General features: G+C 37.2%; 2 protein-coding genes and 2 non-coding genes across 4 annotated transcripts; all 4 read left to right on the top strand.

Annotated features, from left to right (window-relative positions):
* Positions 1–743: 743 nt before the first annotated feature.
* Positions 744–5,837, top strand: gcshb (glycine cleavage system protein H (aminomethyl carrier), b). Its single transcript, XM_056265830.1, has 5 exons — positions 744–994; positions 3,518–3,597; positions 5,365–5,428; positions 5,508–5,639; positions 5,716–5,837. The coding sequence occupies exons 1-5, from the start codon at positions 844–846 to the stop codon at positions 5,811–5,813; spliced, it is 525 nt and encodes a 174-aa protein (XP_056121805.1). The 5' UTR covers positions 744–843; the 3' UTR covers positions 5,814–5,837.
* A 3,830-nt stretch (positions 5,838–9,667) lies between these two features.
* On the top strand, positions 9,668–14,658 carry rpl13 (ribosomal protein L13). Its single transcript, XM_056265829.1, has 6 exons — positions 9,668–9,803; positions 10,377–10,492; positions 10,573–10,714; positions 12,347–12,520; positions 12,735–12,791; positions 14,456–14,658. The coding sequence occupies exons 2-6, from the start codon at positions 10,389–10,391 to the stop codon at positions 14,612–14,614; spliced, it is 636 nt and encodes a 211-aa protein (XP_056121804.1). The 5' UTR covers positions 9,668–9,803; positions 10,377–10,388; the 3' UTR covers positions 14,615–14,658.
* LOC130100386 (small nucleolar RNA MBII-202) lies at positions 12,199–12,277 on the top strand. The gene has a single exon (XR_008808858.1). It is a non-coding gene; the product is annotated as a small nucleolar RNA MBII-202 (small nucleolar RNA).
* Positions 12,589–12,670, top strand: LOC130100389 (small nucleolar RNA MBII-202). Its single transcript, XR_008808861.1, has one exon. It is a non-coding gene; the product is annotated as a small nucleolar RNA MBII-202 (small nucleolar RNA).
* Positions 14,659–25,558: the final 10,900 nt, after the last annotated feature.

The following is a 25,558-nucleotide window of genomic DNA, read 5'->3' as shown; positions in this document are numbered from 1 at the left end:
TCATAAACAATATTGGTGTGCTGTGCAGCTCGTGACAAAACAATGGCACTGATATATTTTAAGACATGTCAGTGCAAGTTGCTTACAGGTAAAACAGCTCAAACATGCATTTTAGTCTGGGACTAGTTTAAGCCTCGTTTGTGAAACCGGGGGGAAATTTCCCAACACAACTGACTCCAAGTATGAATGTCATTGCATTAGACAGCAAAACATCAAGTGTATTTTATAGAATGAATACAATATTTGATATTTTAATATAATCAGAACATTTTACTGTTTTATAAAACTATTATTTATACAATATGCTTAAGTAATATGACACTTTGGATTGTCAAACGTTAGTGGACCATGTTTAATTTGATGAAAAACACCTGTGGTTACAGACAGGTGTGACTTTAGACATGCAGTGAGAATCACCAGTTGATTAAAAGTAATTGGAAAAAATGTCTAAGAAGAGAAAAGGTGTAGCTTTCTAGTTTGCAGATGTCACTTGGTTTGATATATGTATATATGGCTTAAATATCCACATATTTTAGGGGCCCCTCTAAAGAAACTCTTATGTATTTTGTACATGAACGTGTTTCAAAATCAAGGGATTTGATTCTACTTACTGTGCTACACACATCATTTTGCTTTCGTAATGCTTGGACTTTGTATAATGGCTCGTTTAGTCTGTGCCAATGTTCTTGTCGTTATCGATATCTCTGTTCTCAGTCTAACTTATCAGCACCGTGAGGTCCCTGGTTTAGCGTGAGCGCGCTTCTCGCCTCTGTCGCGCGCCTCTCGCTCGGTCAAGTGCATCAGGCTGGTATTATTCATGTGTGAAGCCCAGACTCGGTGAAGATGGCGATGTGTGCGGCGCTCAGATGCGTTTCGACAAACTTTTCGGCAGCATTGCCCCTGCTCTCGAGACCTGCACATATCTGGACGTGCCAAAATTCGCTAAGACCAAACATCTTAAGGACGCTTTACACGAGCTCGCGGCTTTCGGGAGGTAAAAACTTTACTGAACTCACGGTTCCCACGTTTTACATCTCACATTTAGCTTTTCCGTGAGGACTGCAGCCATTCCTGTTTGCGTTTTTGGTCTTTTCAATAGCTTTAACGTGCTGGAATCTAATGTGTGCTTATCAACTGAGATTGAACGTTCGTTAACTTACATTGGAATTTTGGTGGTTCGTTTGTTACGTCATGAATGTCTTGTACGTTTTATTCGTAAGTTAACGTTACTTGTCGGATTCGATTTTCGAACTCTTCCGTTTCACTGGTCTCTTTATTTTTTAAGACTTTTTCGTTATTCCATCTTTTTTTTAGTATTCTTATTTAAAGCGCACAGATTTATTTACTTAGTCCGTGTAAGGTCTATGTAATTTTTGCTGACGCTTGCATCGGATCAAACTCGTCATGCACCAATTTTTTCGCTTCAGTATAATCATGTGGTCATGAGATTTTAAAATGTGGCTATTTAAAGTTAAGACTGCATCTCGTGCCTGTGGAGTTTGATTAGAGGCCCCTGACTCCACATTATATCTCACCGAAATCTGTCATTGACTAATCTGTGTGTGTAATGTGTATATGAAATTACACCCATGCATCACCTCCTTATGTTCCCTCAAGATCAGAAATAACAACAGGAGTGTTTTGCATAAAGCCCAGCCATGCTCCAGCATTCAGCCCTGCTCACAATCTGGTTTAAACCTGTATTGTTTCTGCATGGGCAGATGCTAGAATCTGACTCAGTTGAGGCATTACCCCTCTGGGAGTCCTCAGCACTGGTTCATTGGTGTGCCAGACTATTTTCCTTAATATGCAGTTTATATTATTTTTATTTCAAATTATGACTGCTTGCTTTCTGAATCAGGTCCTGTGCAAGGGTTATTGAGGCATCCTGACATATTTGTTCATACGGAAGTGGATGTTTAATGTGAATCACTTTATTTATCATGTGAATTTAATTTTGTAGCTTTCTTGTACAGAAACCCATGAATGGGTATTTAAGAAACCTGTTTGAAAGGCAGTTATTTTGCAATTGCCTGGCACAGATTCCGCATGCCCTAACGTGACCTTTTTACTGTTGCTTCCACCCCTAGTGACTCCGTCATGTTCAGTGCAATGGAATGAGAAGGTAGTTTCAGAGTTCGAATCATTTAGAAAACACAATGCAGTGAAATGGAGAGACTGATCTGGAAATAATTAATGCATCGTTAGCCTCATGGAGTTCAAATGGTCAACTATTATCAGTCAGGAAGTTAATATTTATATATAATAATTGGCCTTGGAAAAAAAAAGTGACAGTGTTTAAAGTAATAGCAAATAATGATTCTCGTGTCATTCCAACCCCATATGACTGACACACACATACAAAGCAGTTTTGTAGTTTACATGGAAACAATGCTATAATTTTCAAGAACTTGCCTTTTTAAAACCTGTTTTTAAAGTTTGCCTTTTCAGGCCCCCGAAACAGTGTTATCGTGTAAATAAACAGCCAAAATGCATTTAGTTGAAACCAGTGTTGTCTAAACGACCCCTTACTGAAATGTACCACTGGACATTTGAAAGGCCCGTTCTTTGTAATTGCATGAAAAAGAATCAGTACATTATTCAAAATGTCCTCATTTTGTCTTCCACAGTAGAAAAAAGTCACAAGTCATGTTTATAACAATGTTATTACTATTTTGACAACTATTCAAAATTGGATTTGGGGATTGAAATAAAGCTGAAATAAAGTATTTGATGAAAAACATTTTAATTAAATGTTGAAACGTTGCCTTGGGAATAAAATACTGAAATTACGGACACTGAAATTAAAATAAATTAAAGCTATAGAAATATGTATTTTTTAAATGACAAAAGCACAAACTAAAGTTGAAGTGAAAAATAAATTGATAAATACTAGTATAAAAATAATACTATAACACTATGTGAGAGTGAGTAATTGACATTGACACTTTAACCGAAGCCATTTGAAGGTTAGCAACAAACAAAGAAATCATAACGCCTGCTAATGGAAGGAGACCATAGGCTGACTTTTATTGAATGGATGTCAATGGAGGAGAGGCTTCACTGCGCTGAATAAACCGCTTTTGTGGGAGAACGGCTTATTTAATGAATCGACAGTCCTTTGGCTGATCTTCAACATGTTTGCTCTTAAACATTCGTTTTGAATTGATATATTTAAAGTGTTTACACTGAAAAAAATGCTGTTTTAGAAGAAAAGTCACACATAATTGCATGCCAGGTATGATTCAGTTTACGCCACTTCTCATTCATGGTATCTACAAACAGTGATTGACTGTCGCACAACTCTGATCGAAATTCAGTGACGTCAAGACTGCCATGTGATTGGTTATCAAGGCACACGTGATCCAAGTTAGCCGTTACACTTTCTCCAATGGTAGAGCCACGGACCCTCCCTCCCAATAATAAGACCATCTCTGCTTTAACTAATTGTTCTGTTTATCTTGATCTTTTTATGATTCAAATTCTCTTTATTAATCAAATTGTCTTGTGTTTACAGCTCTGAAGTTTACAGACAAACACGAGTGGGTGCGAGTGGAGGGCGGTGTGGGTACAGTCGGCATCAGCAACTTTGCTCAGGTTTGCTCCCCTCTATAAAGAAATGGGTGTTAAGACATGGTGTCGGTTCAGTGTCAAATGTGTTATCCTTATTTTTACACTTTTTACTGCTGAAACGGTATGAACCCTGTTACCTCTCACTGTCCCACCAGTGGGGCGTTTGCCATTATATATAATATCTTAGTCTAAACCTACACCAATCTTGACAAACTATATATACAATTTTTGAAACAAATGCCAGAGCAACAGTAATTTATTAATTTGCAACAAGAATATTCATCAGTGTCACAAGGTGTGTTCAGACCTTTTTGAAATGGCGATGCACTTAAAAAATCTTTTTTTTTTTTTTATATTAAGTAAAACAGATCAGTTTTCCATTTGTGATGAGGCGGCGAGGGTTCTTTCCCCGCAAGTCTTTTATGTTAGTTAGGCCATGTTCAGACTGCCAGCAAAATTAGATTTTTTGCATATCCAGATCTTATCCAGATGGGTTTTTGATAGTCTGGACAGCAAAAAAACACACACATGGAATCAGATTTGTAAAACCACATTTGGAGGTGGTTTGAAATGCGATTCCAATCAGATTTTTACAGATGCGTCTCTGTCTGGACAGTGCACTCTGGCTGCTCAATCGGGGTTTCATATTGTCTTTTGCGTCACTCATCAAAACTGCTGACGGAAATACAGGATATTCATACCATGTATACCAGTCTCCTCCACACAAATCTTATTTGATCATTAGCAATAGTTGGAGAAAAAAAATCTGATTTGCCTGCAGTCTGAACATAAAGGCTTAGAGGTTGAATTCAACTCAAAAACTGCCCATACTGCTTCTGAATAGGAGGTTTACTTCATAAATATTGTGAAAAATATGGTTCATATCACTCTAACCATATATGGAAATGTGCGCGTCCACCAATGTTGCCTGGATGTCATCTAGTGGAAATGTTTGGTATTGCGCCCACACAAAATCTTACTGAAAGCTGGTTGTTCGAGATATCAACCCAGATTTATGGTTTTGATTTTCTTGCAGTTTTAAAGTTGAACATGTTTTGTAATATATATATATATATATATATATATATTTTAAATAAAATATAAAAAAAGGTTTACATTTTCGTGTAAACTTAAACTTCTTTAACTACATTATTCTGCCAAACTTAAGTCTGTGCTTCAAAGTATTCAAGAGTTATAACAATTTAAGTTAGAAATGTCATTTTCGGTTGGGCTCGGGTACGGTACGCATGCAGTGAGAGAGTACACCCTTACTTTCATAATGTAATGCATTTCCAAGTAAAATATTCAGTAAGTAGGAGGGGAGAGAGGGGTTGAAACATAACCATAGTTGAGGGTTCAGTTTTAAAGTCATACTGTTGTTTTACATTGATGTTATTGCAATATTTTCTTTTCATGGAGTTCTCAAGTTTAGTTAAAGGGAAAATTCTGTCAGTAATTACTCACCTTCATGTCGTTCCAAACCCGTAAGACTTTCCTTCATCTTCAGAACAAAAATGGAGATCTTCTTTATGAAATCTGAGAGATTTCTGTCCCTCCATTGACAGCTACGCAACTACCACTTTGACGCTTCAAAAAGTTCATAAAGAGATCGTAAAACTAATCCATGTGAATTTAGCGATTTACACATTTTCTGAAGAGACAGTCGCGTTATATGATGAAGATGAACGAAAGTCTTACGTGTTTGGAACGACATGAGGGATAGTTTTTATTTTTGGGTGAACTATCCCTTTAATGGTCTTCCTCCTAAATGTACTTATTCTTTCACCATAGGAAGCTTTAGGTGACGTGGTGTACTGTGGGCTTCCAGAAGTGGGAACAAAGCTTGAACAAATAGGTGAGAATCATTTGAAATCTCCATCTTTTGCCTTTTGCCTGTTACAGCACACACAACACGGATTGTATTTCTTTCCCAGAGGAGTTTGGCGTTTTAGAAAGCGTCAAAGCTGCTAGTGAGCTGTATTCTCCACTGACTGGAGAGGTGACCGAAATCAACACAGATCTGGCAGATAACCCTGCACTAGTAAATAAAGCCTGCTACGAAGACGGTGAGTGCAGCTGAGTTCACCAAATACTTCACATGCATGTATGATATACTGCTAAAACATTCCTTTCTCCTTGAAGGATGGTTAATTAAGATGACCATAGAGAAACCTGCAGAACTTGATCAACTCATGGATGAAGCTGCTTATGAAAAATTCATCAAATCCCTTGATTCATAAAGGTTTTCAGACCTTTTGTTCTTGATCATTCAGATCATTTAAGGATTCACAATGCTGATGGTAGAATGAGTACTAATACAAGTCTTTTGAAATCTATTTATTTTGGTTTTGTAATTTCTTTTTCCACCAAAATAATCTTTTGTAATGTGCTAGTTTAACAAACTTTTGCCGTCAAGAGCCAAATATTTCAAAGGGCTTGTTGATACAGTCTGAGGTGCTTTACATGGACTCAAACAAAGAGAGGGCTGATTGTCTTAAATAGTATGTTTTCCAGTATAACGTGTGTGACGTTGAAGTAACATGACATGCAATAAAATCGCCACAGTCTGCTTCTGTGTTCTGATGTGTTCAGCTCTTACCATTTCAGATTCATATTGTAATTTATTGTTTTCATACCTGCACTACACAATCAGTTTAACACATGAATGTGAAGCATTGCTTCAGGAGTACTGTGATAGTACTTACAGCAAATGCTTTCATCATATTTTACCAAAATATCTACAATACCGTTTAAAGTTGGTCATGTTTTTGAAAGACGTTTCTTATGCTGACCTAGGCTATGTTTAATTGATTAAAAATACAGTAAAACTAATATTGTGAAAAGTTACAATTTAAAATAATATTTAACAGTAAATAATATTTTCTGTTTAAATGTATTTCCAAATGTAATTTATCCCGATTTGCTGCTCAAGAAACGGTTCAATGTTGCAATGCTTAAAATTTTTCGTGGAAACCGTGACCATTTTTTTTCAGGATTCCTTGATGAATAGAAAGTTCAAAAGAACAGCCTTTATTTTAAATATAATTTTTTGTAAACATTATCACAAGAAATGCACCAGTTTGTTTCTGATATTTGTTTTCTTTGTTGGCAAACGGCACTAAAATCCTTTGAGACAGCGTTTTGTTTCTGTACTGTACATTATGCACGGTTTGTTTTGACGGCTTGATGCTGAGAGAAGCGTAGAGAAAGAAGGAAACATGGCCGCCTCCCAGCCCAGCACTCCTTGACCTTTGCCCTTAGATTAAAAGATTGATGAGTTTTAGTGTTCCAATGATCAATGATTAATGAAGGGGAGATCACAGTATCTCTTTCTGCCTGAAGAAAATCTGAAACCATGTGTTAAAGAATTCACATTAGATTTCTTTAATATATAACTCTTTGATCAGATGGACATTTATTTAGATGTTTTTAATATTGCTTATTTTGGTCACTATATACAGATTGTATCTATAATACTGATTAATAGTTATCTATTCTAGGAACTCCATGTAACGAAATGCAACCATCTCTGGTAGCAAAACAAATATGGCTAATTGTTTGAGCATGCATATGTACTGAAAATGAAAATTGACATTGATAACATAGGCTAAGTGTCGAAAGCAAATTAATATATTATTATTTAAGCCTTTGTTTTACCATACCAACGGTTTTTGTTTTAAAACTCACAAACAAGCCAGTTTGAATCAACAATAAAACTGTTCAATTAAGAAAGAACCTGTGTGGCTCTAACAAACCATTACTTTCCTGATATATCCTACCATATTTTCTGATTTCTACGCAAGGACTTGCAACGCCCCCTAATGATTGATTTTAATCCTCTCATTAGACTTCAGACAATTGTTGAATAATTTTTACTTTTCTGAAATCCAATGGAAATATCAGAATTTAAAAATGAAAATATTACTGATCATGCACATGTGTCTAGAAGTAATATTATAATATAGTTCAGTTATAAAGTAGGTATATTTACAAACCATTAAAAAAATCCTTATCAAGATATCACAAATGACTGCAAAAGTAATGTAAAATATGGAAAAATAAGTCTAAATAGCTTTAATATTTTAAATAAGCTTTTATATTTAAAAAATTTATTATATTTAGTATGACATAGTAAGATATTTAATTCCTTCCATTATATATTTTTTTCCATTATTAGTTTTACTTTGAATAGTTGATTTATTTTATGTATTAATCAGTATATATATTATATTTAGTTGCTCATTATTATTTAAAGAGACATGCACCGAAACGGGTCGCTGTGAACAGAGCTGTTTTTGAGGCGGTAAAAAGGCTGTTGTTTTACACAACCATTGAGGAATTTTAACTAAAGTATGTTACAAACTTTTGGAAAATGGGCATCCAATGACCCCTTTAATAAACACTACTACAGTGTACCAGATTAAAGAACATCTTTGTACATATTTAAGTCTAAAAACAAATAACATCATGTCAGTGTGAGTGTGTGTGTGTGTATGTATATTCTTAATGTGTGTGATGCTGGTAACCCTGGAGTGCAGGCTTGATGGGCCCAGAAACTGCATAGGGCGCATTTCACCCAAACCTTCTTTGGCTTTGAGTTGTTAAATGGCTCCATGCAAATTACTTTATTTAAAACACTGGCAGAGACACATCTGTCAGTCTTTCTTTTCCATGCCCTAGTCATTCTTTAAAAACATTAAAATCAAGAAAATCCTTAGTTATATTCTTAGTAAGGGGGTGGTTGTAACACTTTTTAAATAAGTGTTACAACGCACCCCACCCCTGTCAGCCAATGTTTAGCTAGCCGTATTAGCATAGTGGTTTGAAATTAGCAGGGGGGAAATGCATCACATATTGCCTAAGAAACTACTATTTAATCTAATATAAGTTATACAATTTTATCTGCAATAGTACAGATACTAAACAAAATATAGTCTCTGTAATTTAGTCTATGTATTCTGCATATGCCCTGTTTCCAGTCTTGACTATCATGCTGGATCGGGGAAGAAGTAGGAAATTACTGAAATGATCATATGACTTCTATCCCTAATTGGTGGAATTGATGGTGTTACAACTCTCCCGATGTTACAACCATCCCTGGTTTCCCCTATATATAACACAGCACTGGTCAAAAAGGAAGCAAAACAATATTGTGAAATATTATTACAATCTATGCTTTTCTTGTTTAATATACTTTAAAATATAAATATGTAGAATTTTCATCAGCATCATTACTCCAGTCTGTCATGATCCGTCAGAAATCATTCTAATATGCTGATTTATTATCAACAGTTTTTGCTGCTTAATATTTATTTTAGAACCTGTGATGCAGGATTCTTTGATGAATAAAACGTTAAAAAAGAACAGCATTTACTTTAATAGAAATATTTTGTAACTATACACTACTACCGGTCAAAAGATTGGGGTCAGTAATTTTTTTTTCTGTCTTTTTTTGAAAGAAATTAATATTTGTATTCAGTGATACTTTTATATTGTTAGAAAATAATTCTATTTTTGAATAAATGCTGCTCTTTTAACTTTTTATTCATCCATGAATCCTGAAAAAGTATCACAAGTTCCAAAAAAAAGAAAAAAAAAAGATTAAGCAGCAACTGTTTCCAACATTGATAATAAATCAGCATATAAGAATGCTTTCTAAAGGACACTGAAGACTGGAGTAATGAGGCTGAAAATACAGCTTTACATTACAGAAGTAAATTATATTTTAAAAGTATATTAAAATAGAAAACCATTATTTTAAATATTAAAATATTTTATTATTAATAATATATTATTTTGATCAAATAAATGCAGGCTTGATTAGCATAAGAGATTTCTTTCAAAAATATTAAAAATAGTATGCTAATGTTTCCAAACTTTTAACCGTTAGCCTAACGTTACTATCTACTTCTGCAAAAAAAAAAAAAAAAAAAAATTGCGTTTACGCATCAAATTAACGACTTTACATTCACGATCATGCGCCAGAGCCTATGGTAGTCCGATAGCAACTATTAGTTGTAGAATTGTCTAAACATTAAAATGATAAAACTATCCGTTGTCGAACTTTTAATCTACGTCCCATCCACGTGCTAATTTGTCGCAACAAGATCCGGCTTCATACTTCCGGTTGACTGGCGCGTTGGACGTTGCTATTGGCTCTTTTCTTCACTTCCCATATAACCCTGCGTTGTCATTTCCTTTTCCCTTTCAGCCATTTTCCGCTAAAGACGGTATGTGCATTTATTCCGGCTAAACATCAAGTTTATCCGTTTTAATCCTCAGTATCTCTTTGTTGTTTAGTAATTTAAATAGTCCAACATTAAAATGTGCTTTGTTTTACATGTGTACCAGTCTGTATTGTTGGTGTTTTCTTTTCTTGAGAGAGAAAAAAGATCATTTTAGGACACGGTACCGTGTTGCAGCTCCACACTCACGTTTCAATTACTATTTGTAATGTTAAACCTCCGCTCATGAACCAGTCAACTGTTTAAATACCTAAATAAACGACTCCGCATAAGACTTCCATATGCGTGTTTACTGTCGTTTTCTCCTGAGCTGTTTTCTTTGCGCCTTCTTCCACATGTACGACACTTCGTCAGGCACTAGCTTAGCTCATATGGAGTGTCTTCGCTTGTGCGTTTGACTTTTACAATATTTGCAAGGATGTTCTAATAGCTTTCCTGAACCTGCAGTTCTTTCTAGAACCAAACGACAGCGCAAAGCTTTAATTAATCTTGGTAGAAGTAAGTTAAATGTGACCAGGGAGCTGCATGCTTATTGTTATGACATTTGTTTTGCATTAGGAGTGAACAACCATGGCTCCCAGCCGGAATGGCATGATTTTGAACCCTCACTTTCACAAAGACTGGCAGAAGAGAGTGCGCACCTGGTTCAACCAGCCCGCCAGAAAGCTCCGCAGGTAACAAGTTTGGGCTGACAAATGTCTTAATGTTTTATTATGGAAAGTGCCAGTTTATAAAAATGCTGCTTTTTCCTCAGACGTAAGGCCCGTCAGGCAAAGGCTCGGCGTATTGCTCCAAGACCAGTTTCTGGACCTCTGCGACCCATAGTCAGGTGTCCAACCATCCGGTATCACAACAAGATCCGTGCCGGACGTGGTTTCACCCTGGAGGAGTTGAAGGTAACTTTGGTGCCCAGTTGTGCTAGATCTTAAAGATTTAGTTCACCTAAAAATTAAAATTGTGTCTACTCAACCTCATGTTATTCCAAACTCATAAGCAAGCACAAATCAGGAAATATTTTAATGAAACCTCTGAGGTGTCTCTCTCTCCGTTGAAAAGTCCAGATAACCAAAACTTAAAAGGTCCTAAAGGCGTCGTAAAATTATTCTAACTGAATCGAGTGGTTTAATCCAATTCTTGTGAAGAGATGCAATAATTTTATGATAAGCAGATTTGATTTAGGCTTTGGTTTCGTTCAAACAATGATCCACACTAGAGGTCGACCGATACTGGATTTTACAGGGTCGGACATCGCTAGCTGATAACCGATTAATCAACCTATAGCTTTTAAAATGCCTATGCTTTTATACAAAAGTAAAACGCACACACAATAAAAACATTACTTAACCATGCAAGTTTACTGTACTTTACAAATATTTTTATTAATTATACCTTGATCATTCATGTAAGTTCATATTGCATTAACTTTAAGAGATGCAACTTTAAAATGTTTTAGTAAATGTTGAAATTAACAAACTGAAAAATGTTAACCTTAATTTTACAAATGGACTCTAATTGTAAAGCGTTACCATTTCATTTAAATTCAAACAGTCATGCTTACAGATGCTTACCTTTAAATATCAACACAAAGGACAGAACATTGAAATTACACATGTATATTAAATGTATACTCACTTAATTTGCCTTTATTACAGAACACTTGATTATCTAATCAAAATAAGTATGTATTATTTTTTAATATTTTCATTTTGAAATTCTCTGATATTTCCATTGGATTTCAGAAAAGTAACCATGTTGTTTCTATCGGCTGCATAAATGTATCAATTTGCTTTCTCACGTCACTAGCTTTAAATATGCAATTTTGCTGCATAACGACTATAAAAGTGACCAGCTGGATATAAACTAATGCAATAGGTGGCAACAATCGTGACATTAAACATTTGGGTCAGACTTGCGTGTGTTTGTCACATTATTTTAACTGCTTAAGGTACTAATGTTAGCGTTCTCTCCGCGTCGATGGCAAACGCACTGCTATTTCTCTACTAATGCAGCATCTAGTCAACTCATGTACTGTATTGTATACATACCAATTCATTGTCTGTTTTAAGTCTGCATCTGAAGTGTGCTGCTCTGTGTAGCGCACAGCCTCATGTGTCAAAACAAACACCACAAGATGGCAGTGATTTCGCCTCTAGAGGCCGCTCTAGTACTGGACCCTTCTCAGCCACTCCAGCATTGGACGCAAAAACTGCATGAGAAATTAATCTGCAAAACTGATCAATCCTTCGACATCTAATCCACACGCATACATAGATGGTAAATATGTACGATGTTTTTGGGTGAACTATCTCTTCAACTGTTATGTAGTTCTATCTGTCTGCTTGTTCATAAAGTGCACTTGCAGTCATTTCAGACAGTCAAATGATGACAATTCTCCGGAATCGCTGTACTTCCTTGATGATCCACGAACCCTTTTCGCTGATGACTGTTCTTGACTCTGTTTGAGTATCAGGGCTGTTCCAGCATTATCACGTCTCACATGTCTGTTACACCGTAATCTGCCCATACAGGCAGCAGGAATCAACAAAAAGGTGGCCCGCACCATTGGCATCGCCGTTGACCCTCGCCGGCGTAACCGATCCACAGAGTCTCTGCAGTCCAACGTTCAGAGGCTGAAGGTGTACCGCTCCAAACTCATCATCTTCCCGAGGAAGGCTTCTGCACCCAAGAAGGGAGACAGCACTGTAAGTGGCTTACTTCAGTTCATTTAGTTTTACTGTCATAGAGAAGCGCTTCAGTGTTTGCAGTCAAGTGATGACACTTTCTCCGGAATCTCTGCACATCCTTGATGACTTTTGAACCCTTTTTTAGCTGATGACTGCATACTATTCAACTATAATTCTCCTTTTTGTTTTTTTTTGTTGGTCTTTTGACTGTTTGCTGCTTTTTTGTGTGTAGGAGGAGGAGATTAAGATGGCCACACAGCTCACTGGACCTGTCATGCCCATCAAAAACGTACGTATCTTTTAACCATATAAAGTCTACTGTACGATTCTTTTTTTTAAAGTCCTGGTGCATATATTGAATCCGAAATCTTTATTTATTTTAAGTAAAATGTCAATATTAACAACAAGAGACTTTAGAAAAATATGATCTGTTTAGTGTTGTCACAATACTGTAATTTCTAACTGTAATACCTAACTCTAACCCATGCTTAATTATTCGATTGCATTTGATACCACAGGGAAAAACTGCCATGGACTTTTTTCATCCATTAAGATTCTAGGGGAATACATTTTTTCAAGCTTCAAAAAGTACTTGACGCATAATAGTAATATCAATCGAGCGGTTTAATCCTAGTCTTCTGAAGAGCCACGATCACTTCAAATGGCAAACAGATTTTAATTTAGGGTTTTATTCATAAACATTGAGCAAACATTTAGGCGAGATCATTTTAATGGTAATTGGTCACCTGTTATGTTTTCAATTTTGTTGCAATGGATTACACAGCACAAGGGCACTCAAATAAACAAATTACCTTATATCTGTGCCATTGTTGTGTCTCAAGATGCACACCAGTAATTTTTTCTTTAAGGCAAGTTAATTAAATTTATTTAAATGCCCTAAGACCTAATCTTGGCTTAATCTAAGCCCTATCTGTGAAACCATGCCTATAAGTAGCAGCACAAATACAATAGAATAAAGATACAAATGAAATGAACAGTTTGCTGAAATTCAGGCCCTGTGACCCCAACACTATTCTGCCGAAGCGTATAAGAAAAGTGAGTGAAAGGAGGAGGGTGTGTGTTGGGAGTGAAGGGAGCGAGAAAGAGCAGCAGGTATTGTGTATCGATACTGCGGGAAATAAGTATTGGAACAGTTTCAGATATTTCAGTATTGTATTTGACAACACTAGATCCATTAGGCTTTTGTGGAACGCTTATTTGTTCATCTCTCAATCATTATCGTTGCATTATGTTTTGCCCCCCACAATAAAAACTACATCTACAACTAAGCATTTAAATATCTTCCAATCCTGCTCCTGGAAAGCCAACGTCCTGCAGATTTTAGCTCCAACACTTGCCTGGACGTTTCTATTGAGTCTTTGTAGACCCTGATTAGCTGGGTTCAGGTGTGTAATAAGGGTTGGACTTGAACTCTGCAGGACAGTGACCCTCCAGGAGCAGGATTTGACACCTCTGTAGCAAGACATATTATTGGGAGATATAGAGTGGTTACTGGTTTTGTTTATTTGATCAAAGTAGTCTGCTATACTCGTATAAATATCTCATTGTTTTGCAAGCTATCAATATTTTCTTCTTGGCTGTATAAATATCAGCAACTTTACCAAATTGCATTCCTTGAATGACTTTTTTTCTGTATGTGCTCCATATTCTCCTATATTTATACTATGTGATCCATAAAAGCATCACGTATGATACTCAATAAAAATTATACAAAAAAAAATCTTCTCAATATCTTGACTTGAAGGCTTTGTTCCATTTTCTAAACATTAGATTTTTCTGGCTGTTTCATATGTCAGTTTACTGGCTAAAGAATCAGCGAGTAATGTGTGGAAATTGGATTTTCTTTCCTTTGTTTTTTTTTATAATGTTATAGTTCTTCATATATAATGTAGTGTTTTGCCACAACTGAGGAAGTGTCGTTGTTTTCTGCAGTTTTTCCCGAAAGAGAAGGCCCGCGTGATCTCCGAGGAGGAGAAGAACTTCCAGGCCTTCGTCAGCCTGCGTATGGCCCGTGCCAATGCCCGTCTGTTCGGCATCCGTGCCAAGAGGGCAAAGGAGGCCGCCGAGCAGGACGTCGAAAAGAAGAAATAAACGTTGATTTGTAAGGAACTGTCAAAATAAATGTCTAAAAAATCTTTTGTCTTTGGAGTCATTTCTTGGAAACCTTTATATAATGTAGACGTCTGGTTTGTGGAGGATGTTTAAGTGCCTTCCCAGCATTGCTCAAGTCATTGGTTTAATTGCTACTGAACAGACTCTGATAAAATGTACAAACTGAATCTATCACAAAAGTATCTTCCAAATACAGTAGTGGCCAAAAGTAATGTCTGGGGGGGGGGGGTATTTCTGACCTTACAAGTTTGATTAAACAATCAAAATGAGAAATATGTTTTTATACATATGAGGGGAAAAATTAAACTTGGGTAAAATTGTCCGCATGTGTCATTACATCACAAATACGTGACTTCAAGTACAACTAAGTAATATGATTGACCGAACAACATTTTTGGCAAGTGCTGTATAAACTGAGGTGAGTGAGAATGCTACTAGTTCTCCAGGAGATGGCAGTGTTTACCTACCTTTGCTCTGAAGTTTTTTGTGGTTTGTTAATGGCATAGTTCAGCGATAACTTTATCTAGAGAAATCTGATAGGTGCTGTCTTGTTTTAAGCTGCTATAAATATGAACGGTGCACATACATACCAGAGGTTGCACTCTTCCAGTGGTCATTAGACAGATCAGAGTCAGGACAGTGTATTATGTTCACAGGCCTGTGCTAGTGAGACTATCATGCACCCAAAAATGTTTAATTTTTTGTCATTTACTCACCCTTGTGACATTCCATATCTCTGCATTTCTTCAGCAGAACACTGATGTTTTGAAGACTGTTGGGAACCAAGCAACATTGGAGACCATTGGTTTCATTGTATGGATGGAAAAAACAGACATTTCTTACATAATATATTGTTCCACAGAACAGACCTGAGGGTGTGAAAATGACAGAATTTGCATTTTGGGGTTAACTATGCCTTTAAGGATTTGTCATAGCTGCTGGATTTGCATATTGTGTTTGTAACCTGAGGTGAAGCCTTGATTAACATCTGTCAGCACAGTTTAAGTGTGGAATTTGTCTTCATGATGGAAATACAAATCAGTTACCTGGTGTTTTAATTCATGTTTAGAAATGCCAGCATACTCTGTCCTGGAGTGATGTCATGGTGTCCAGTGGAGGTTTTTGGTGGATGAATGGGCTGTGGGTGTATTATGCAAACATTGCATTCCCACATCATATCTATATGTGGTGTGTGAGTTGTATCTTTACTCGGTTCCTGCCAGGACTGTGTTTTGGTGCTATCTTTATTTGTATTGCGTAACCTCTGTTTTATCAACTTGTTTCTCTGAGGCTTTTGCACTCGGAAGCTTTAGTGACTGTTTTAGTGAGGAAACGATAATAATTGGGTAATGGTTCATTATGTCCCAGTAGTGCTGCTGAACTGAAACTGAAGGTGAAGTGGTCTAAATCAATTATAAGGGAAGTAAAGGGACTGTTATAACTGGGACTGTCCACAATCAATGAACCATTGGGATTTTTCTATGAAACCCTACATTTCACGGATCAATAAACCAAAAATATCTTGACCTGCAGGAGAGATGAGTGGGGAGATAATCACGTATGAGGTTACATAAGAAATGGAGAATGTGTCCTGTAGTTACCCTTGATTTCTGAATCAGTGGTGGAAAGACTTGATTTAGACCACTCATTCAAATACTGGAGAATGGTAGCAACAATAAACATTAAATAGTCCATTCTTAGGACAAATGGTTCTGAAAACAGTATAGCCTATTATGGTGGTTCGACTAACTCAAAAGGACAAATATATGATCTAAGAACGTTTTGCTAACGTTTCCGTTAAGTTATGAAAACCTTATTTCTAAATGCTGAAAATTCAAAATGTCCAGTTAAAAAAAAACGAAACACGTTTTTCTTAGTTTTGCGAACGAAACATTCAATTTTCAACATTCAATTTTCTTCAAGCATTATGGGAATGTTACTTTGAATGTTCTCTGTAGCTACAATCTGAAACAGTAACATTAAAAAAATTGTTAGACGAACGTCAAACTAAAACATTGCAGAAAAAGACGATCCATGATGTAGCCTATAGGCCTAAATAAAGTTTTTTTTTTTTTCTGGTAATGTTTTAAGAATATTTAATAGGCTACAACAACTTTGTACAAACATTTTGTTTTTGGAAGAACTTTTGTTCATAACTTTGAGAGAACCTTGACGGAACGTTAGCTCTGAGAGAACGTTAACTGCGCAAGTAGAACTCAATAAAATTCCATAAAGAACAAATGCGTTGAAAGTGCTACATAGAACCTTAAAGGGATAGTTCACCCTAAAATAAAAATTAAGTCATCATTTACTCAGCCTGGCGACACGTGCTGTATATTTTAAATGTTCTGGGGTATACCGTATACGGTAGGGTTTGGTGAAAAACAAACCGAAATTGAACGTATTAACAAAAATCCTGATCATGGCTGTATAGGCGTACTAGCGTTCGTGAGACTAGCGCCCCATTTCACTCTCCTTGGCTTTTAGCTGTGTATACGCTACATTTAATGATAATTGACATTGAACACAAAGAAATAGCTACACGAAATAGAAACCAAATGAATGTAATGTAATTTATAAACAAGCACTTTCTATTTTTATATCATGGGAACTTATCCTCGATACTATTCCTTATAAAAAACAATCGGATTGCTTTGATATCGCTACTTAGACCCAACTTTGCGAATCTCGGCTACTAGCCTTTAGTCCGCTAGCATTTCACGCGTGGCCTCGCGCCTATTGACCGTCTGATTTTACACCCGTTTCACTGAAAGGATACAGGTTATATCCGGCATTTCAGTCCTAAATTACTAGTGATATTGGTAGTATCACTACTAATCTACTGTTCATCTGTTATGGCGAACATATCAGATGTGTGTCTAACGTTACCTCTGAGTGCAGGTGAGGACACATTCGAACTGATTTCGGTACGATTGGAACTGGAATCGGTGGAGAAACAGATCCGTGGTCTGCTAGAGAGGCAAGCCGAGCTGCGGGATCGGCGATCAGCGCTTGAAACTTCACGCGCCGATGCACACAAGTCAGTGGTTAGTAACTTTTTGACTCCGACTTCGTCTACTCCGTGCGTTTCTCTGCCCAGGAGGACGCGATCATCTCTGGCATCATTCACTCCGGCACCAACCCAACACCATGGACCCTGGGTGATCCCACAGCGGAAGACACGAGCCAGGACCAGAGCAAGAACCTCTCCGCCCCTCCCGGTCTTCGAGATCTCCACCCGGAACCGCTTCTCCCCTCTTCGCGAGTCAGAACGCGACGGCGCCGTGATCATCGGCACTTCCATGGTCCGTCATGTCCGCGCTACCTCAGGTAAGGGTAAGGTGCGCACTCACTGCCTTCCTGGTGCTCGTGTTCTTGATGTCGCCGCACAGGTTCCCGAGATCCTGAACGGTGAAGAGCACGTCGGAGCTGTGGTGCTTCACGCTGGAACAAACGATATCAGGCTGCGGGAGACGGAGGTTCTGAAGAAGGACTACAGGAGCCTGATCGAGACGGTACGCAGCACGGCGCCTGAGGCAACGACCATCATGTCTGGACCGCTTCCCACGTACCGACAAGGACAGGAAAGGTTCAGTAGATTATTTGCACTAAATGAATGGTTAATGTCATTGTGTAATGAACAAAAACTGCTCTTTGTAAATAATTGGAATCTGTTCTGGGAGCGACCTAGGCTCTACCGTGCTGATGGCCTGCACCCCAGCAGAATCGGAGCGGCTGTTCTGTCAGACAACATCTCCAATACGTTACACACCGTATGACTAGAAAATCAAATTCCAAATAGCAGTCTTTGCTGTGCCAATTTAATTGATATAAGTAGTGTAGAACATTATATAGAAACTGTGTCTATTCCTCGTTTAGTGAGGCCAAATAATAAATCCACTGTAGGATCTAGAAAAAATCTTATTGTAATTAAACCTGAAAATCTAAATATCAGTGAACAAAAACAATTTCTAAAACTAGGTCTTCTAAACATTAGATCGCTCACACCTAAGGCGGTTATTGTAAATGAAATGGTCACAGATAATAGCTTCGATGTACTTTGCCTTACTGAAACCTGGCTTAAACCAAACGAGTATTTCGGTCTAAATGAGTCTACCCCGCCAGGATACTGTTATAAACATGAGCCCCGTCTGATCGGTCGTGGCGGCGGTGTTGCAACAATCTATAGAGATATTATTAATGTTACTCAGAAAACAGGTCACAGGTTTAACTCGTTTGAAGTACTTGTCCTAAACGTTACGCTCTTAGATGTAAGAAAGAAATCCCTATTATCTCTAGCCTTGGCTACTGTATATAGACCTCCAGGGCCATATGCTGATTTCCTAAAAGAGTTTGCAGACTTTCTCTCAGATCTATTGGTCAATGCCGATAAAGCAATAATTGTTGGAGATTTTAACATACACGTAGATAACACAAACGATGCGTTAGGGACTGCGTTTACAGATTTATTAAACTCCTTTGGGGTCAAGCAGAATGTCAGTGGTCCCACTCATCGTCTAAATCATACACTAGATTTAATTATATCATATGGAACCAATCTAACCGATATAGATATTATACCGCAAAGTGACGATCTCACCGATCATCACATGGTAACTTGTATAATACGCACTGCTGAAATTTGTCATGTTGCGCCACGTTATAGACCAGGCAGAACAATCCTTCCAATCACTATAGATAGATTCTCAAATAGCTTACCTGATCTATCTCAGCTGCTCAGAGAACCCAAACAAACAGATGAACTAGAGGAAATGACTAGCAGTTTGAGCACCATTTTCTCTAGTACATTAGATATTGTTGCACCAATTAGATCAAAAAAGGTTAGAGAGAAAACTAAAGCACCATGGTACAACAGTGCTACGCATGCTATCAAGAGAGAAACTCGTAACCTAGAGCGTAAATGGAAACAAACTAATTTAGAGGTCTTTAGAATTGCGTGGAAAAACAGTATGTCACGTTATAAAAAGGCTCTAAAAGCAGCCAGGGCTGAGCATCTCCGCAAACTAATAGAAAATCACCAAAATAATCCAAGGTTTTTATTTAACACCGTGGCTAGACTAACAAACAAACAGACATCACCAGAGCAAATTATTCCGTTACAGAATAGCTGTAATGATTTTATGAACTACTTCAATGAGAAAATAGAAAGCATCCGAAACACAATTGTAAATGTACAATCCTCTATGGTGTCTTATGATTCAGCCTCAATTATGGCCCCTCAAGAACAACTACACCGCTTTAAAACTATAGGACAGGAAGAGCTAAATAAACTTATCATTGCATCTAAACCAACAACATGTTTATTAGATCCAATACCAACTAAATTTCTGAAAGAAGTGTTACCTGTAGTGGAAGAGCCTCTTCTTAATATTATTAACTCGTCTTTATCTTTAGGTCATGTTCCAAAAATATTCAAGCTGGCAGTTATAAAACCTCTCATTATGAAACCGCAATTAGATCCAAATAACTTAGCAAATTACAGACCGATTTCAAATCTTCCATTTATGTCTAAAATACTAGAAAAGACTGTGTCCGCTCAATTGTGCTCTTTCATGCAAGAAAATGATATATATGAAAAATTTCAGTCAGGATTCAGACCGCATCATAGCACAGAAACTGCGCTAGTTAAAATTACAAATGATTTACTTTTAGCTTCTGACCAAGGCTGTATCTCAATATTAGTTCTACTCGATCTTAGTGCTGCGTTTGACACTATCGATCATAAAATACTCTTGGATCGACTACAAATCTACACTGGTGTTCAGGGACAGGCATTAAGCTGGTTCAGATCGTATTTATCAGACCGTTACCATTTTGTTTGTTTAAATGGGGAAAAATCGAAGATAACGTCAGTAGAATATGGAGTGCCGCAAGGATCGGTGTTAGACCCTCTGCTATTCTCAATATATATGCTGCCACTTGGTAATATTATAAGAAAACATGGAATTAATTTCCACTGTTATGCTGATGACACTCAATTATATATTTAATCACGGCCAGATGAAAACACTAACTCATCAAAATTGACAGAGTGTCTTAAAGATATAAAATGCTGGATGACGCATAATTTCCTGCTATAAATCCAGATAAAACGGAGGTATTACTTGTTGGTCCAAAAAACTATCCACAAAACCACTTACAATACAACTTTAATATAGAAGGATGTCCTGTTACTTTATCCTCTACGGTAAAAGACCTGGGAGTTATACTAGACCGCAACTTGTCTTTCGAAAATCATATTTCATATGTTACAAGAACAGCCTTTTTCCATCTTAGAAACATTGCTAAATTACGTAACATGCTATCTGTTTCCGATGCAGAAAAGTTAGTTCATGCATTCATGACCTCGAGACTAGATTACTGTAATGCCTTATTAGCTGGTTGTCCTGCATCTTCAATAAACAAGCTACAGTTAGTGCAAAATGCAGCCGCTAGAGTTCTTACTAGGTCAAGAAAATATGATCATATAACACCGATTTTATCATCTCTACACTGGTTACCTATCAAGTTCCGTATCAATTACAAAGTACTATTACTGACCTATAAAGCCCTAAATGGTTTAGCTCCTGTGTATTTAATGGACCTTCTATCGCCCTACAATCCATCGCGTTCTTTAAGATCACTAAATTCGAGGCTTCTGGTCATTCCTAGGATATCTAAGTCGACTAAAGGAGGGAGGGCGTTCTCACATTTAGCTCCTAAACTCTGGAATAGCCTTCCTGATATTGTTCGAGGCTCTGACTCGCTGTCCCAGTTTAAAACTAGATTAAAGACGCATCTCTATAGCCAAGCATTTACATAATGCTTACCTTTTATTATACTGCTGAATCAGATCAAATGGATTTAATACTATAAAACTTGAAGAGACTGTAGGTTATCTGTAGGTTGCATAGTATTTGCAGTCATTACGTTCCTGTGTATATTGAGTGAATGACGGGTGGTTGGGCAGATATTGTGTTGCGGTAGGTGGTATGCCATACGGAACCGTTGTCCACTGAAACTGCCTATTCACGCACCAGTGGGGCTCGACAGCCTTAGTCAACGGGTTGGTGCGTATGGTTGGGTTGCGGAGAGATTGTGAGATTGTGGTTAGGTCTCAGCAGCAGGAGGGACGTAGAGGTCAGTAAGCAAGGCTGAGTTGAGTGGGGGACGGAGGGGGGTGATTTTGGGACGCAAGAGTCACTGTCTTCATGTTTTATCATTTACGCCTGTGTTATGGAAATCATCATTATGAACAGCAGCTACGCTAATTATTTTCCCTTTGCTTTTCTGCTGTTATCTCGGGACGCGAGTCCCGAGAAAATGGCGTTCGTCAGCTCCAGTTTGTATCCAGCCTCTCACGGAGACTTCAGATGCTCCAATCACAAAGCCTGTGAAGTGACGACTCAGCACGGGCGATATGGACTCTCTATGGTGGACGGCACTGATCCTCAACAACTCGTCTTAAGACCGGCGTGCATACTTGGACTTCCAAAAAATACTCTAAATGTTCCGATCCAATCTGACTTGTAATGCTGCCCGAATCATGCACTGTTCCTTCGTTGGTCAGAGGAGAACTGGCCCCCCGACTGAGTCTGGTTTCTCCCAAGGTTTTTTTCTCCATTCTGTCACCTGATGGAGTTTTGGTTCCTTGCCACTGTTGGCTTGGCTTTTGATTTGCTTAGTTGGGGACATTTAATATTCAATAATATTATTGATCTGCCTTACTTAAGGTGGACGTTGACGCAATTTCTTTTAGAAACAAACTTTGTTATATTGTTTTCATGTTATCACTGTGAAGCGCTTTGATACAATCTGTATTGTAAAAAGCGCTATATAAATAAAGGTGACTTGACTTGACTTGACTTAATGACGGCAGGTTCCAGTGTGGGCTAATACACAATCCTCTATATATCTTTATGTGTGTATTTGGGTGTAATTGAGTGGCAGTTTGCAGGTGATGAGGTTGTCTGGGTAGAAATACACAAATGAGTTTAGAGTCACACAATGTCTCTTCTATTTGTTTAAGTAAAAGCCATTAGTCTATGAAGGCCAAAAGTAGCTATTGTGAATGGACAGAGTGTGAACCTTTCACAATGCTAAAAGGATGAAAAAGCGATGAAGTCATAGAATGTTTATGCATAAACCCAAGTAATAATTTAGATCTCTAACAATATGGATCCTAAATTCAATATCTCTGTCACTTAATGGAAAAGATGAGAGAAGTATTACACACACTTAACATACAGTGCGTTTTTTAAAAGAACATGATTGGTAGGAAACCAGCTAAAATGTATCGACATTTAAGAAGGATATCAACCTGTTGAGAGTGTGTTGACAGACTGTGTTTAGTTGAATGGCTGAGCTCCAGATCAACAATGAAACGGTTACAGATACAAGAAAAAGGCTAAACTTGAAGTAAAAGAACCATTTTAGCATAAACGGGTTTTTCCCCTTTTAGTTGAATAGAAAAATACTGCTATTTGTAAACATTTAGCCTACCTGCATAGATTCAACATATTCCTCCTCAGCATATTTAAAGTAATCTTGGCTTTTTAGAAGATGATCATATGCATTTGCACCATGTACTCCATTACTGACACTTTGCTTCAATAATAAAAAAATGCTTTTCTAGTTGAATAATTAAATAGCATTAGGTTTTTTAATGCATTGAGGAGAGAAACAGTCCAAATTGTTTAAATATCTAAAAAGATGTTGTACATTTAAGTAGATGTTCCCGCTCTGAATGATGTCACATGCTGTTTGTCCTTCTCAACAGGATTCTGGATGGAGTGGCTCTTGATGTTCTCCTAGAATCGCCGACTGAATTAGCAGAGCCGGGTTAAGATGATCAGCACAGTGGCCACAAGACCGCAACTCCTTATTTTTCAGAAACCAAACAGCACTTTACATTTGATGAAGCCCATTCCATTCTCTCTCCCACTTCACTTCCTGACCAATCTACACTCTAAAGGTTCCAAACGTTGTTGTTGTTTTTTTCTTTGCAGCGATGCCACTAAAGATCCATTTTGAGGTTCCCCAACCTTTCACGGAACAGCTCTTAAAGAGGCCATATTATGCCCTTTCACAAAGTCTTACTTTTGTTTTTGGGGTCTAATAGAATAGGTTTTCATGCTTAAATGTTCAAAAACACATTGTTCTTTGTCAGTGTCTATTTACACTAAGTGCAAACAGCGATAGAATTTATTTACACTAAGAGCAAATAGCAGTCTTTCTTTGTACTATAAGTGTAAATAGTAGTTAGATGTTATTTATATTTAGTGCAAATAGTGGCAGATACTATTTGCACCTAAGTGTATAAAACTACAATAATAACAACAGGTTCCAATTTATTTTGAGTCCACTTTAGACATTCTACTAACTAAGTAACTTTGCAACTACATGTCAACTAACTCTCATTAGAGTATTAGTAGACTGTAGTAAACTTTCAGTAGACTGTTAGGTTATGGTTAGGTGTCGGGGTTCGGGTTAGTAGAATGAGTTAACTTGTGACGCAGCGCCTGAAAATAGGCTACCTTCCGTCAACACAACGGAACTATTTTCAGGCGCTGCGTCATATCATTACGCCTGCTGCTCTCATGGTAAGGCAGTAAAGTTTCTTGATTATTACGCAGGAATGAGAGTATAGTTCCTAGCCATATCAGCCTAGAAAAGCGCAACTTTACATTTTCCGTCGGTCTTAGTGCACGATGTAACTACAGAAGAGTCAAGTTTTAAATAGGAAAAATATCGAAACTCTTTGGTCATTTTTTTTATTTAGAAATGCTAATGGTCTTGTCCACTTCAATGATTTATGCTAAGCTATGCTAAAAGTGGTACCGCCAGAACCGGAGATCGGCTGAATGGATTCAAAAACGGTAAAACTCAACAGTTTAACTCTGGGGGAGTTGTAAAATGAGCCTATTTCCAAAAAAAAGTAAAGTATCCCTTTAATGTTCTTCATGGAGCCATAAATACCAATAAAGAACCTTTCTTTTTATGAGTGAAACTACTGTCCTATCTAAACAAATAACAATAATGAAGAGAAAGAAAATTGTGGATGGACCAAAAAAGGTTCTGGTAGCACAACAGTGGCATTTGTTGCATGCATTTAGGTTTTACCTCTGTGTACGCCTTCAGACTGCTATAAGATGTCAATTGCTCTACTATTTAGACTGCAACTTAAATGATTTCCAAGTTATGTTATATCCTGTCTTGGTGTTTGTGCTTAGCTGACATCAACATGCATCCGTGCTGCTCAATAAACAAATGACAGGAAACTCCCTCCAATTGAATGGGAATATCATTTCTAATTTATCTCAACATCTTGTCTAATGACAATCTTCTGATTTGCAATAAAGACAAATTTGCTTCTTGGACCTTAGTGCTTTTTGAAAATCCCACACAAAAGAATCCTGGTCAGATTGTATGGTATCTTAAAATAATAATATTATGTAAGAATTGCCTAACAGTGCTATTTTCACCACTTTTGCCATTATGGCGCGATGCCATTATGCTATCAAAAAGAAAAAAAGAATGCATCAGCTAACAGCATAAAAGCATTTCAATAACTCTTGAGCATTCAACATCTTGCTCATGTGGCCAGGCTGATACACCACACACTGACATTATACTCAGATCCTGATAACAGCTACATGACATTAAGCCATTCCACAAAGAATGGGAGCCTTTGTGTGTTTCAGTAACACATGTGTTAATAATGACAATGAAAAGGTATAATTGCATTCCCTTGTTTAATGTAGATGCCTTTCTGGCCTTGTCAACGCATCAATGGCTTTGAATTCAATCACAACATTTATATCCAAGTGGAATTTATTTTCGAGGATATCATAACACTCTTTTCAACCAAACAATTAATTATTATTCACCCATTAAAATATTACATTAAAACTATTTGAAGTA

The sequence above is a fragment of the Rhinichthys klamathensis genome, unplaced genomic scaffold (assembly GCF_029890125.1).
Source record: "Rhinichthys klamathensis goyatoka isolate OS25496 unplaced genomic scaffold, OSU_Roscu_1.1 h1tg000240l_1, whole genome shotgun sequence".
In the NCBI taxonomy this organism is placed as follows: domain Eukaryota; kingdom Metazoa; phylum Chordata; class Actinopteri; order Cypriniformes; family Leuciscidae; genus Rhinichthys; species Rhinichthys klamathensis.
This window is presented reverse-complemented; position numbering and strand designations above follow the sequence as displayed.